The sequence below is a fragment of the Aquarana catesbeiana genome, linkage group LG03 (genome assembly GCF_042186555.1).
Source record: "Aquarana catesbeiana isolate 2022-GZ linkage group LG03, ASM4218655v1, whole genome shotgun sequence".
Lineage (NCBI taxonomy): Eukaryota > Metazoa > Chordata > Amphibia > Anura > Ranidae > Aquarana > Aquarana catesbeiana.
In genome coordinates, this window is record NC_133326.1 from 744,165,083 (window position 1) to 744,180,262 (window position 15,180).

General features: G+C 62.5%; 1 protein-coding gene across 4 annotated transcripts in view; it reads left to right on the top strand.

Annotated features, from left to right (window-relative positions):
• The window catches only part of GPS2 (G protein pathway suppressor 2), a 46,009-nt gene that overhangs the window by 16,353 nt on the left and 14,476 nt on the right, over window positions 1-15,180 (top strand). For 3 of the 4 annotated variants that reach the window (XM_073623496.1, XM_073623495.1, XM_073623498.1), the window contains exons 5-8: window positions 2,622-2,657; window positions 10,890-10,969; window positions 14,785-14,864; window positions 14,947-15,115. In XM_073623496.1, coding sequence (XP_073479597.1) covers window positions 2,622-2,657; window positions 10,890-10,969; window positions 14,785-14,864; window positions 14,947-15,115 — 365 coding nt within the window. The remainder of the gene's footprint in view (window positions 1-2,621; window positions 2,658-10,889; window positions 10,970-14,784; window positions 14,865-14,946; window positions 15,116-15,180) is intronic. The other variant, XM_073623497.1, reaches the window with a different exon arrangement.

Here is a 15,180-nt window from a genome sequence, read left to right on the forward strand (position 1 = left end):
TGGGAGATGAGGCTGGGTGTGACCCACACACATGGGAGATGAGGCTGGGTGTGACCCACACACACGGTAGATGAGGCTGGGTGTGACCCACACACGGGAGATGAGGCTGGGTGTGACCCACACACGGGAGATGAGGCTGGGTGTGACCCACACATGGGAGATGAGGCTGGGTGTGACCCACACACATGGGAGATGAGGCTGGGTGTGACCCACACACATGGGAGATGAGGCTGGGTGTGACCCACACACGGGAGATGAGGCTGGGTGTGACCCACACACGGGAGATGAGGCTGGGTGTGACCCACACACGGGAGATGAGGCTGGGTGTGACCCACACACGGGAGATGAGGCTGGGTGTGACCCACACACGGGAGATGAGGCTGGGTGTGACCCACACACACGGGAGATGAGGCTGGGTGTGACCCACACACGGGAGATGAGGCTGGGTGTGACCCACACACGGGAGATGAGGCTGGGTGTGACCCACACACACGGGAGATGAGGCTGGGTGTGACCCACACACACGGGAGATGAGGCTGGGTGTGACCCACACACGGGAGATGAGGCTGGGTGTGACCCACACACGGGAGATGAGGCTGGGTGTGACCCACACACGGGAGATGAGGCTGGGTGTGACCCACACACGGGAGATGAGGCTGGGTGTGACCCACACATGGGAGATGAGGCTGGGTGTGACCCACACACACGGGAGATGAGGCTGGGTGTGACCCACACACGGGAGATGAGGCTGGGTGTGACCCACACACACGGGAGATGAGGCTGGGTGTGACCCACACACGGGAGATGAGGCTGGGTGTGACCCACACACACGGGAGATGAGGCTGGGTGTGACCCACACACGGGAGATGAGGCTGGGTGTGACCCACACACACGGGAGATGAGGCTGGGTGTGACCCACACACACGGGAGATGAGGCTGGGTGTGACCCACACACACGGGAGATGAGGCTGGGTGTGACCCACACACACGGGAGATGAGGCTGGGTGTGACCCACACACACGGGAGATGAGGCTGGGTGTGACCCACACACACGGGAGATGAGGCTGGGTGTGACCCACACACACGGGAGATGAGGCTGGGTGTGACCCACACACACGGGAGATGAGGCTGGGTGTGACCCACACACACGGGAGATGAGGCTGGGTGTGACCCACACACACGGGAGATGAGGCTGGGTGTGACCCACACACACGGGAGATGAGGCTGGGTGTGACCCACACACACGGGAGATGAGGCTGGGTGTGACCCACACACACGGGAGATGAGGCTGGGTGTGACCCACACACACGGGAGATGAGGCTGGGTGTGACCCACACACACGGGAGATGAGGCTGGGTGTGACCCACACACACGGGAGATGAGGCTGGGTGTGACCCACACACACGGGAGATGAGGCTGGGTGTGACCCACACACACGGGAGATGAGGCTGGGTGTGACCCACACACACGGGAGATGAGGCTGGGTGTGACCCACACACACGGGAGATGAGGCTGGGTGTGACCCACACACACGGGAGATGAGGCTGGGTGTGACCCACACACACGGGAGATGAGGCTGGGTGTGACCCACACACACGGGAGATGAGGCTGGGTGTGACCCACACACACGGGAGATGAGGCTGGGTGTGACCCACACACACGGGAGATGAGGCTGGGTGTGACCCACACACACGGGAGATGAGGCTGGGTGTGACCCACACACACGGGAGATGAGGCTGGGTGTGACCCACACACACGGGAGATGAGGCTGGGTGTGACCCACACACACGGGAGATGAGGCTGGGTGTGACCCACACACACGGGAGATGAGGCTGGGTGTGACCCACACACACGGGAGATGAGGCTGGGTGTGACCCACACACACGGGAGATGAGGCTGGGTGTGACCCACACATGGGAGATGAGGCTGGGTGTGACCCACACACACGGGAGATGAGGCTGGGTGTGACCCACACACACGGGAGATGAGGCTGGGTGTGACCCACACACACGGGAGATGAGGCTGGGTGTGACCCACACACACGGTAGATGAGGCTGGGTGTGACCCACACACGGGAGATGAGGCTGGGTGTGACCCACACACGGGAGATGAGGCTGGGTGTGACCCACACACGGGAGATGAGGCTGGGTGTGACCCCCACACGGGAGATGAGGCTGGGTGTGACCCCCACACGGGAGATGAGGCTGGGTGTGACCCACACACACGGTAGATGAGGCTGGGTGTGACCCACACACACGGTAGATGAGGCTGGGTGTGACCCACACACGGGAGATGAGGCTGGGTGTGACCCACACACGGGAGATGAGGCTGGGTGTGACCCACACACGGGAGATGAGGCTGGGTGTGACCCACACACGGTAGATGAGGCTGGGTGTGACCCACACACGGGAGATGAGGCTGGGTGTGACCCACACACGGGAGATGAGGCTGGGTGTGACCCACACATGGGAGATGAGGCTGGGTGTAACACACACATGGGAGATGAGGCTGGGTGTAACACACACACGGGAGATGAGGCTGGGTGTGACGCACACATTACACAATTGCACACACGATTGGAGGGAGTATATTTGGGGTGACCCCTCTTTATCTTCTTCTAGGGACACTTGCACGCAGTATTTGAAGGACCTTGGTAGGTAAGTAGTTCTATCTACATCTCAGAGAACTAAGCACAGATCTTCTGTGGACATCGGCAGCCTGAAATCCTTCTGTCTCCATGTCATCATCCCAGACAGACTCCATGATCAGGGCTCTGTTGGGGCCAAACCATCACTTCCAGGACTCCTTCTTTTTCTTCTTCTTTACACTGAAGATAGTTCTTAATCACATTGGCTGTATGTTTGGGGTGTTTGTCCTGCTGCAGAATAAAATTGGGGTCAATCATGCACAGTTGACGGTTTTAGTAGAGAAGAGGATGGTGTGGGTGGAGCAGAGGATGGTGTGGGTGGAGCAGAGGATGGTGTGGGTGGAGCAGAGGATGGTGTGGGTGGAACAGAGGACGGTGTGGGTGGACATTGTGGGTGGAGCAGAGGACGGTGTGGGTGGACATTGTGGGTGGAGCAGAGGACGGTGTGGGTGGAGCAGAGGACGGTGTGGGTGGAGCAGAGGACGGTGTGGGTGGACATTGTGGGCGGAGCAGAGGACAGTGTGGGCGGAGCAGAGGACGGTGTGGGCGGAGCAGAGGACGGTGTGGGCGGAGCAGAGGACGGTGTGGGCGGACATTGTGGGTGGAGCAGAGGACGGTGTGGGCGGACATTGTGGGTGGAGCAGAGGACGGTGTGGGCGGACGGTGTGGGTGGAGCAGAGGACGGTGTGGGTGGAGCAGAGGACGGTGTGGGTGGACATTGTGGGTGGAGCAGAGGACGGTGTGGGTGGACATTGTGGGTGGAGCAGAGGACGGTGTGGGTGGACGGTGTGGGTGGAGCAGAGGACGGTGTGGGTGGACATTGTGGGTGGAGCAGAGGACGGTGTGGGTGGAGCAGAGGACGGTGTGGGTGGAGCAGAGGACGGTGTGGGTGGAGCAGAGGACGGTGTGGGTGGACATTGTGGGTGGAGCAGAGGATGGTGTGGGTGGAGCAGAGGACGGTGTGGGTGGACATTGTGGGTGGAGCAGAGGACGGTGTGGGTGGACGGTGTGGGTGGAGCAGAGGATGGTGTGGGCGGAGCAGAGGACGGTGTGGGTGGACATTGTGGGCGGAGCAGAGGACGGTGTGGGTGGACATTGTGGGCGGAGCAGAGGACGGTGTGGGTGGACATTGTGGGCGGAGCAGAGGACGGTGTGGGTGGACATTGTGGGCGGAGCAGAGGACGGTGTGGGTGGACATTGTGGGCGGAGCAGAGGACGGTGTGGGTGGACATTGTGGGCGGAGCAGAGGACGGTGTGGGTGGACATTGTGGGCGGAGCAGAGGACGGTGTGGGTGGACATTGTGGGCGGAGCAGAGGACGGTGTGGGTGGACATTGTGGGCGGAGCAGAGGACGGTGTGGGTGGACATTGTGGGCGGAGCAGAGGACGGTGTGGGTGGACATTGTGGGCGGAGCAGAGGACGGTGTGGGTGGACATTGTGGGCGGAGCAGAGGACGGTGTGGGTGGACATTGTGGGCGGAGCAGAGGACGGTGTGGGTGGACATTGTGGGCGGAGCAGAGGACGGTGTGGGTGGACATTGTGGGCGGAGCAGAGGACGGTGTGGGTGGACATTGTGGGCGGAGCAGAGGACGGTGTGGGTGGACATTGTGGGCGGAGCAGAGGACGGTGTGGGTGGACATTGTGGGCGGAGCAGAGGACGGTGTGGGTGGACATTGTGGGCGGAGCAGAGGACGGTGTGGGAGGACATTGTGGGTGGAGCAGAGGACGGTGTGGGCGGAGCAGAGGACGGTGTGGGTGGACGGTGTGGGCGGAGCAGAGGACGGTGTGGGTGGAGCAGAGGACAGTGTGGGTGGACATTGTGGGTGGAGCAGAGGACGGTGTGGGTGGACGGTGTGGGTGGAGCAGAGGACGGTGTGGGTGGAGCAGAGGACGGTGTGGGTGGAGCAGAGGACGGTGTGGGTGGACGGTGTGGGCGGAGCAGAGGACGGTGTGGGTGGACGGTGTGGGCGGAGCAGAGGACAGTGTGGGTGGACATTGTGGGTGGAGCAGAGGACGGTGTGGGTGGACGGTGTGGGTGGAGCAGAGGACGGTGTGGGTGGAGCAGAGGACGGTGTGGGTGGAGCAGAGGACGGTGTGGGTGGAGCAGAGGACGGTGTGGGTGGAGCAGAGGACGGTGTGGGTGGACGGTGTGGGTGGAGCAGAGGACGGTGTGGGTGGACGGTGTGGGCGGAGCAGAGGACAGTGTGGGTGGACATTGTGGGTGGAGCAGAGGACGGTGTGGGTGGACGGTGTGGGTGGAGCAGAGGACGGTGTGGGTGGAGCAGAGGACGGTGTGGGTGGAGCAGAGGACGGTGTGGGTGGAGCAGAGGACGGTGTGGGTGGACGGTGTGGGTGGAGCAGAGGACGGTGTGGGTGGACGGTGTGGGTGGAGCAGAGGACGGTGTGGGTGGACGGTGTGGGTGGAGCAGAGGACGGTGTGGGTGGACGTTGTGGGTGGAGCAGAGGACGGTGTGGGTGGACATTGTGGGTGGAGCAGAGGATGGTGTGGGTGGAGCAGAGGATGGTGTGGGTGGACATGGTCGGTGGAGCAGAGGACGGTGTGGGTGGAGCAGAGGACGGTGTGGGTGGAGCAGAGGACGGTGTGGGTGGACATTGTGGGTGGAGCAGAGGACGGTGTGGGTGGACATTGTGGGCGGAGCAGAGGACGGTGTGGGTGGACATTGTGGGCGGAGCAGAGGACGGTGTGGGCGGAGCAGAGGACGGTGTGGGTGGACGGTGTGGGCGGAGCAGAGGACGGTGTGGGTGGACGGTGTGGGCGGAGCAGAGGACGGTGTGGGTGGACGGTGTGGGCGGAGCAGAGGACGGTGTGGGTGGACGGTGTGGGCGGAGCAGAGGACGGTGTGGGTGGACGGTGTGGGCGGAGCAGAGGACGGTGTGGGTGGACGGTGTGGGCGGAGCAGAGGACGGTGTGGGTGGACGGTGTGGGCGGAGCAGAGGACGGTGTGGGTGGACGGTGTGGGCGGAGCAGAGGACGGTGTGGGTGGACGGTGTGGGCGGAGCAGAGGACGGTGTGGGTGGACGGTGTGGGCGGAGCAGAGGACGGTGTGGGTGGACGGTGTGGGCGGAGCAGAGGACGGTGTGGGTGGACATTGTGGGCGGAGCAGAGGACGGTGTGGGTGGACGGTGTGGGTGGAGCAGAGGATGGTGTGGGCGGAGCAGAGGACGGTGTGGGTGGACATTGTGGGCGGAGCAGAGGACGGTGTGGGTGGACATTGTGGGCGGAGCAGAGGACGGTGTGGGTGGACATTGTGGGCGGAGCAGAGGACGGTGTGGGTGGACATTGTGGGCGGAGCAGAGGACGGTGTGGGTGGACATTGTGGGCGGAGCAGAGGACGGTGTGGGTGGACATTGTGGGCGGAGCAGAGGACGGTGTGGGTGGACATTGTGGGCGGAGCAGAGGACGGTGTGGGTGAACATTGTGGGCGGAGCAGAGAACGGTGTGGGAGGACGGTGTGGGTGGAGCAGAGGACGGTGTGGGTGGACGGTGTGGGCGGAGCAGAGGACGGTGTGGGTGGAGCAGAGGACAGTGTGGGTGGACATTGTGGGTGGAGCAGAGGACGGTGTGGGAGGACATTGTGGGTGGAGCAGAGGACGGTGTGGGTGGAGCAGAGGACGGTGTGGGTGGACGGTGTGGGTGGAGCAGAGGACGGTGTGGGTGGAGCAGAGGACGGTGTGGGTGGAGCAGAGGACGGTGTGGGTGGAGCAGAGGACGGTGTGGGTGGACGGTGTGGGTGGAGCAGAGGACGGTGTGGGTGGACGGTGTGGGTGGAGCAGAGGACGGTGTGGGTGGACGTTGTGGGTGGAGCAGAGGACGGTGTGGGTGGACATTGTGGGTGGAGCAGAGGATGGTGTGGGTGGAGCAGAGGATGGTGTGGGTGGAGCAGAGGATGGTGTGGGTGGACATGGTCGGTGGAGCAGAGGACGGTGTGGGTGGAGCAGAGGACGGTGTGGGTGGAGCAGAGGACGGTGTGGGTGGACATTGTGGGCGGAGCAGAGGACGGTGTGGGCGGAGCAGAGGACGGTGTGGGCGGAGCAGAGGACGGTGTGGGCGGACATTGTGGGTGGAGCAGAGGACGGTGTGGGCGGACATTGTGGGTGGAGCAGAGGACGGTGTGGGCGGACGGTGTGGGTGGAGCAGAGGACGGTGTGGGTGGAGCAGAGGACGGTGTGGGTGGACATTGTGGGTGGAGCAGAGGACGGTGTGGGTGGACATTGTGGGTGGAGCAGAGGACGGTGTGGGTGGACGGTGTGGGTGGAGCAGAGGACGGTGTGGGTGGACATTGTGGGTGGAGCAGAGGACGGTGTGGGTGGACATTGTCGGTGGAGCAGAGGACGGTGTGGGTGGAGCAGAGGACGGTGTGGGTGGACATTGTGGGTGGAGCAGAGGATGGTGTGGGTGGAGCAGAGGACGGTGTGGGTGGACATTGTGGGTGGAGCAGAGGACGGTGTGGGTGGACGGTGTGGGTGGAGCAGAGGATGGTGTGGGCGGAGCAGAGGACGGTGTGGGTGGACATTGTGGGCGGAGCAGAGGACGGTGTGGGTGGACATTGTGGGCGGAGCAGAGGACGGTGTGGGTGGACATTGTGGGCGGAGCAGAGGACGGTGTGGGTGGACATTGTGGGCGGAGCAGAGGACGGTGTGGGTGGACATTGTGGGCGGAGCAGAGGACGGTGTGGGTGGACATTGTGGGCGGAGCAGAGGACGGTGTGGGTGGACATTGTGGGCGGAGCAGAGGACGGTGTGGGTGGACATTGTGGGCGGAGCAGAGGACGGTGTGGGTGGACATTGTGGGCGGAGCAGAGGACGGTGTGGGTGGACATTGTGGGCGGAGCAGAGGACGGTGTGGGTGGACATTGTGGGCGGAGCAGAGGACGGTGTGGGTGGACATTGTGGGCGGAGCAGAGGACGGTGTGGGTGGACATTGTGGGCGGAGCAGAGGACGGTGTGGGTGGACATTGTGGGCGGAGCAGAGGACGGTGTGGGAGGACATTGTGGGCGGAGCAGAGGACGGTGTGGGCGGAGCAGAGGACGGTGTGGGTGGACGGTGTGGGCGGAGCAGAGGACGGTGTGGGTGGAGCAGAGGACAGTGTGGGTGGACATTGTGGGTGGAGCAGAGGACGGTGTGGGTGGACGGTGTGGGTGGAGCAGAGGACGGTGTGGGTGGAGCAGAGGACGGTGTGGGTGGAGCAGAGGACGGTGTGGGTGGACGGTGTGGGCGGAGCAGAGGACAGTGTGGGTGGACATTGTGGGTGGAGCAGAGGACGGTGTGGGTGGACGGTGTGGGTGGAGCAGAGGACGGTGTGGGTGGAGCAGAGGACGGTGTGGGTGGAGCAGAGGACGGTGTGGGTGGAGCAGAGGACGGTGTGGGTGGACGGTGTGGGTGGGGCAGAGGACGGTGTGGGTGGACGGTGTGGGTGGAGCAGAGGACGGTGTGGGTGGACGTTGTGGGTGGAGCAGAGGACGGTGTGGGTGGACATTGTGGGTGGAGCAGAGGATGGTGTGGGTGGAGCAGAGGATGGTGTGGGTGGACATGGTCGGTGGAGCAGAGGACGGTGTGGGTGGAGCAGAGGACGGTGTGGGTGGAGCAGAGGACGGTGTGGGTGGACATTGTGGGTGGAGCAGAGGACGGTGTGGGTGGACATTGTGGGCGGAGCAGAGGACGGTGTGGGTGGACATTGTGGGCGGAGCAGAGGACGGTGTGGGCGGAGCAGAGGACGGTGTGGGTGGACGGTGTGGGCGGAGCAGAGGACGGTGTGGGTGGACGGTGTGGGCGGAGCAGAGGACGGTGTGGGTGGACGGTGTGGGCGGAGCAGAGGACGGTGTGGGTGGACGGTGTGGGCGGAGCAGAGGACGGTGTGGGTGGACGGTGTGGGCGGAGCAGAGGACGGTGTGGGTGGACGGTGTGGGCGGAGCAGAGGACGGTGTGGGTGGACGGTGTGGGCGGAGCAGAGGACGGTGTGGGTGGACGGTGTGGGCGGAGCAGAGGACGGTGTGGGTGGACGGTGTGGGCGGAGCAGAGGACGGTGTGGGTGGACGGTGTGGGCGGAGCAGAGGACGGTGTGGGTGGACGGTGTGGGTGGAGCAGAGGATGGTGTGGGCGGAGCAGAGGACGGTGTGGGTGGACATTGTGGGCGGAGCAGAGGACGGTGTGGGTGGACATTGTGGGCGGAGCAGAGGACGGTGTGGGTGGACATTGTGGGCGGAGCAGAGGACGGTGTGGGTGGACATTGTGGGCGGAGCAGAGGACGGTGTGGGTGGACATTGTGGGCGGAGCAGAGGACGGTGTGGGTGGACATTGTGGGCGGAGCAGAGGACGGTGTGGGTGGACATTGTGGGCGGAGCAGAGAACGGTGTGGGAGGACATTGTGGGTGGAGCAGAGGACGGTGTGGGTGGAGCAGAGGACGGTGTGGGTGGACGGTGTGGGCTGAGCAGAGGACGGTGTGGGTGGAGCAGAGGACAGTGTGGGTGGACATTGTGGGTGGAGCAGAGGACGGTGTGGGAGGACATTGTGGGTGGAGCAGAGGACGGTGTGGGTGGACGGTGTGGGTGGAGCAGAGGACGGTGTGGGTGGAGCAGAGGACGGTGTGGGTGGAGCAGAGGACGGTGTGGGTGGAGCAGAGGACGGTGTGGGTGGAGCAGAGGACGGTGTGGGTGGACGGTGTGGGTGGAGCAGAGGACGGTGTGGGTGGACGGTGTGGGTGGAGCAGAGGACGGTGTGGGTGGACGTTGTGGGTGGAGCAGAGGACGGTGTGGGTGGACATTGTGGGTGGAGCAGAGGATGGTGTGGGTGGAGCAGAGGATGGTGTGGGTGGACATGGTCGGTGGAGCAGAGGACGGTGTGGGTGGAGCAGAGGACGGTGTGGGTGGAGCAGAGGACGGTGTGGGTGGACATTGTGGGCGGAGCAGAGGACGGTGTGGGTGGACGGTGTGGGCGGAGCAGAGGACGGTGTGGGTGGACGGTGTGGGCGGAGCAGAGGACGGTGTGGGTGGACGGTGTGGGCGGAGCAGAGGACGGTGTGGGTGGACGGTGTGGGCGGAGCAGAGGACGGTGTGGGTGGACGGTGTGGGCGGAGCAGAGGACGGTGTGGGTGGACGGTGTGGGCGGAGCAGAGGACGGTGTGGGTGGACGGTGTGGGCGGAGCAGAGGACGGTGTGGGTGGACGGTGTGGGCGGAGCAGAGGACGGTGTGGGTGGACGGTGTGGGCGGAGCAGAGGACGGTGTGGGTGGACGGTGTGGGCGGAGCAGAGGACGGTGTGGGTGGACGGTGTGGGCGGAGCAGAGGACGGTGTGGGTGGACGGTGTGGGCGGAGCAGAGGACGGTGTGGGTGGACGGTGTGGGCGGAGCAGAGGACGGTGTGGGTGGACGGTGTGGGCGGAGCAGAGGACGGTGTGGGTGGACGGTGTGGGCGGAGCAGAGGACGGTGTGGGTGGACGGTGTGGGCGGAGCAGAGGACGGTGTGGGTGGACGGTGTGGGCGGAGCAGAGGACGGTGTGGGTGGACGGTGTGGGCGGAGCAGAGGACGGTGTGGGTGGACGGTGTGGGCGGAGCAGAGGACGGTGTGGGTGGACGGTGTGGGCGGAGCAGAGGACGGTGTGGGTGGACGGTGTGGGCGGAGCAGAGGACGGTGTGGGTGGACGGTGTGGGCGGAGCAGAGGACGGTGTGGGTGGACGGAGCAGAGGACGGTGTGGGTGGACGGAGCAGAGGACGGTGTGGGTGGACGGTGTGGACGGAGCAGAGGACGGTGTGGGTGGACGGTGTGGGCGGAGCAGAGGACGGTGTGGGTGGACGGTGTGGGCGGAGCAGAGGACGGTGTGGGTGGACGGTGTGGGCGGAGCAGAGGACGGTGTGGGTGGACGGTGTGGGCGGAGCAGAGGACGGTGTGGGTGGACGGTGTGGGCGGAGCAGAGGACGGTGTGGGTGGACGGTGTGGGCGGAGCAGAGGACGGTGTGGGTGGACGGTGTGGGCGGAGCAGAGGACGGTGTGGGTGGACGGTGTGGGCGGAGCAGAGGACGGTGTCATTTAATAGAATAGATGCCGGTTTCAAGGCAAAGCGGAGGAGGTTTGACACCCCAAATATTGATTGGATCTTGTTAATTGATAAACAAATAAAATCTAGATTTGTGAAAGCGTTCTTGCTGCCGTATATCCCGAGGAGAAGGAAGGAGGTTTAGCATTGTGTGTGCTCAGACTCTGTATTGTCTCTCTTTCTCCCGCAGTGACCTCAGCACTCTGACATCTGCCGCCTACCAGCAGGGCATGGTAATGCACGCCGGGGCTCACCTCCTCAACATGCAGGGTAAGATGTCTCCTGTACAGCCTGTCACATGATACCAGATGTGTCCTACATCCCTGGACTGGGGGCAGACTGCCCTTCCTGATGTCAGTGTTCGAGGAGGTCTTATCTCTGCTACAACATCACACAGGACCAGTCCTAACCACACACAGGAAGTGACATCACACAGGACCAGTCCTGACCACACACAGGACCAGTCCTGACCACAGGCAGGAAGCGACATCACACAGGACCAGTCCTGACCACACACAGGAAGTGACATCACACAGGACCAGTCCTGACCACACACAGGACCAGTCCTAACCACACGCAGGAAGTGACATCACACAGGACCAGTCCTGACCACACGCAGGAAGCGACATCACACAGGACCAGTCCTGACCACACGCAGGAAGTGACATCACACAGGACCAGTCCTGACCACACACAGGACCAGTCCTAACCACACGCAGGAAGTGACATCACACAGGACCAGTCCTGACCACACACAGGAAGCGACATCACACAGGACCAGTCCTGACCACACGCAGGAAGTGACATCACACAGGACCAGTCCTGACCACACACAGGACCAGTCCTAACCACACACAGGAAGTGACATCACACAGGACCAGTCCTGACCACAGGCAGGAAGCGACATCACACAGGACCAGTCCTGACCACAGGCAGGAAGCGACATCACACAGGACCAGTCCTGACCACAGGCAGGAAGCGACATCACACAGGACCAGTCCTGACCACACGCAGGAAGCGACATCACACAGGACCAGTCCTGACCACACGCAGGAAGCGACATCACACAGGACCAGTCCTGACCACACGCAGGAAGCGACATCACACAGGACCAGTCCTGACCACACGCAGGAAGGGACCTCACACAGGACCAGTCCTGACCACACGCAGGAAGCGACATCACACAGGACCAGTCCTGACCACACGCAGGAAGTGACCTCACACAGGACCAGTCCTGACCACACGCAGGAAGCGACCTCACACAGGACCAGTCCTGACCACACGCAGGAAGCGACATCACACAGGACCAGTCCTGACCACAGGCAGGAAGCGACATCACACAGGACCAGTCCTGACCACAGGCAGGAAGCGACATCACACAGGACCAGTCCTGACCACAGGCAGGAAGCGACATCACACAGGACCAGTCCTGACCACAGGCAGGAAGCGACATCACACAGGACCAGTCCTGACCACAGGCAGGAAGCGACATCACACAGGACCAGTCCTGACCACAGGCAGGAAGCGACATCACACAGGACCAGTCCTGACCACAGGCAGGAAGCGACATCACACAGGACCAGTCCTGACCACAGGCAGGAAGCGACATCACACAGGACCAGTCCTGACCACAGGCAGGAAGCGACATCACACAGGACCAGTCCTGACCACAGGCAGGAAGCGACATCACACAGGACCAGTCCTGACCACAGGCAGGAAGCGACATCACACAGGACCAGTCCTGACCACAGGCAGGAAGCGACATCACACAGGACCAGTCCTGACCACAGGCAGGAAGCGACATCACACAGGACCAGTCCTGACCACAGGCAGGAAGCGACATCACACAGGACCAGTCCTGACCACAGGCAGGAAGCGACATCACACAGGACCAGTCCTGACCACAGGCAGGAAGCGACATCACACAGGACCAGTCCTGACCACAGGCAGGAAGCGACATCACACAGGACCAGTCCTGACCACAGGCAGGAAGCGACATCACACAGGACCAGTCCTGACCACAGGCAGGAAGCGACATCACACAGGACCAGTCCTGACCACAGGCAGGAAGCGACATCACACAGGACCAGTCCTGACCACAGGCAGGAAGCGACATCACACAGGACCAGTCCTGACCACAGGCAGGAAGCGACATCACACAGGACCAGTCCTGACCACAGGCAGGAAGCGACATCACACAGGACCAGTCCTGACCACAGGCAGGAAGCGACATCACACAGGACCAGTCCTGACCACAGGCAGGAAGCGACATCACACAGGACCAGTCCTGACCACAGGCAGGAAGCGACATCACACAGGACCAGTCCTGACCACAGGCAGGAAGCGACATCACACAGGACCAGTCCTGACCACAGGCAGGAAGCGACATCACACAGGACCAGTCCTGACCACAGGCAGGAAGCGACATCACACAGGACCAGTCCTGACCACAGGCAGGAAGCGACATCACACAGGACCAGTCCTGACCACAGGCAGGAAGCGACATCACACAGGACCAGTCCTGACCACAGGCAGGAAGCGACATCACACAGGACCAGTCCTGACCACAGGCAGGAAGCGACATCACACAGGACCAGTCCTGACCACAGGCAGGAAGCGACATCACACAGGACCAGTCCTGACCACAGGCAGGAAGCGACCTCACACAGGACCAGTCCTGACCACAGGCAGGAAGCGACCTCACACAGGACCAGTCCTGACCACACGCAGGAAGCGACCTCACACAGGACCAGTCCTGACCACACGCAGGAAGCGACCTCACACAGGACCAGTCCTGACCACAGGCAGGAAGCGACCTCACACAGGACCAGTCCTGACCACAGGCAGGAAGCGACCTCACACAGGACCAGTCCTGACCACAGGCAGGAAGCGACCTCACACAGGACCAGTCCTGACCACAGGCAGGAAGCGACCTCACACAGGACCAGTCCTGACCACAGGCAGGAAGCGACCTCACACAGGACCAGTCCTGACCACAGGCAGGAAGCGACCTCACACAGGACCAGTCCTGACCACAGGCAGGAAGCGACCTCACACAGGACCAGTCCTGACCACAGGCAGGAAGCGACCTCACACAGGACCAGTCCTGACCACAGGCAGGAAGCGACCTCACACAGGACCAGTCCTGACCACAGGCAGGAAGCGACCTCACACAGGACCAGTCCTGACCACAGGCAGGAAGCGACCTCACACAGGACCAGTCCTGACCACAGGCAGGAAGTGACCTCACACAGGACCAGTCCTGACCACAGGCAGGAAGTGACCTCACACAGGACCAGTCCTGACCACAGGCAGGAAGTGACCTCACACAGGACCAGTCCTGACCACAGGCAGGAAGTGACCTCACACAGGACCAGTCCTGACCACAGGCAGGAAGTGACCTCACACAGGACCAGTCCTGACCACAGGCAGGAAGCGACCTCACACAGGACCAGTCCTGACCACAGGCAGGAAGCGACCTCACACAGGACCAGTCCTGACCACAGGCAGGAAGCGACCTCACACAGGACCAGTCCTGACCACAGGCAGGAAGCGACCTCACACAGGACCAGTCCTGACCACAGGCAGGAAGCGACCTCACACAGGACCAGTCCTGACCACAGGCAGGAAGCGACCTCACACAGGACCAGTCCTGACCACAGGCAGGAAGCGACCTCACACAGGACCAGTCCTGACCACAGGCAGGAAGCGACCTCACACAGGACCAGTCCTGACCACAGGCAGGAAGCGACCTCACACAGGACCAGTCCTGACCACAGGCAGGAAGCGACCTCACACAGGACCAGTCCTGACCACAGGCAGGAAGCGACCTCACACAGGACCAGTCCTGACCACAGGCAGGAAGCGACCTCACACAGGACCAGTCCTGACCACAGGCAGGAAGCGACCTCACACAGGACCAGTCCTGACCACAGGCAGGAAGCGACCTCACACAGGACCAGTCCTGACCACAGGCAGGAAGCGACCTCACACAGGACCAGTCTTCTGGTGGAGTAGACACGTCTTGTAAGGTGTGTAGATATGAACCTTTTGAATGTCCTCTTCTTCCATCCGTCTTCTTTCAGGGAGTCCTGGAGGTCATTCCAGGCACAGCTCTCTTATGGCCGATCGGGCCAAGCAGATGTTTGGTCCTCCCGTTATAACTGTGAGTATCATTTTCTGTTCCTTTGTTGTTGTCTTGGTCCTGTGCCTCAGAATTTCATCTTATTCTCCTAACTTCCTCCCAGGGCCGTCATTATTCGACACAGCCGTCCTTCAGTCCCACTGCAGCAGAACATGGCCAGTACCAGACCAGCCAATCAGGTCACAGCCCTTATACCGTCAGCCAGTCACAGCATAGCTTTGGAGCAGCCCAGGCTGGACCGGTCAGCTATACAGGCAGCCAGCCTATCAGAGGTCAGAATGGCTTTCAGCTCTCATGGAAGACTCTGTGAATTGTATTCCGCTGTTCTAATTCCAGT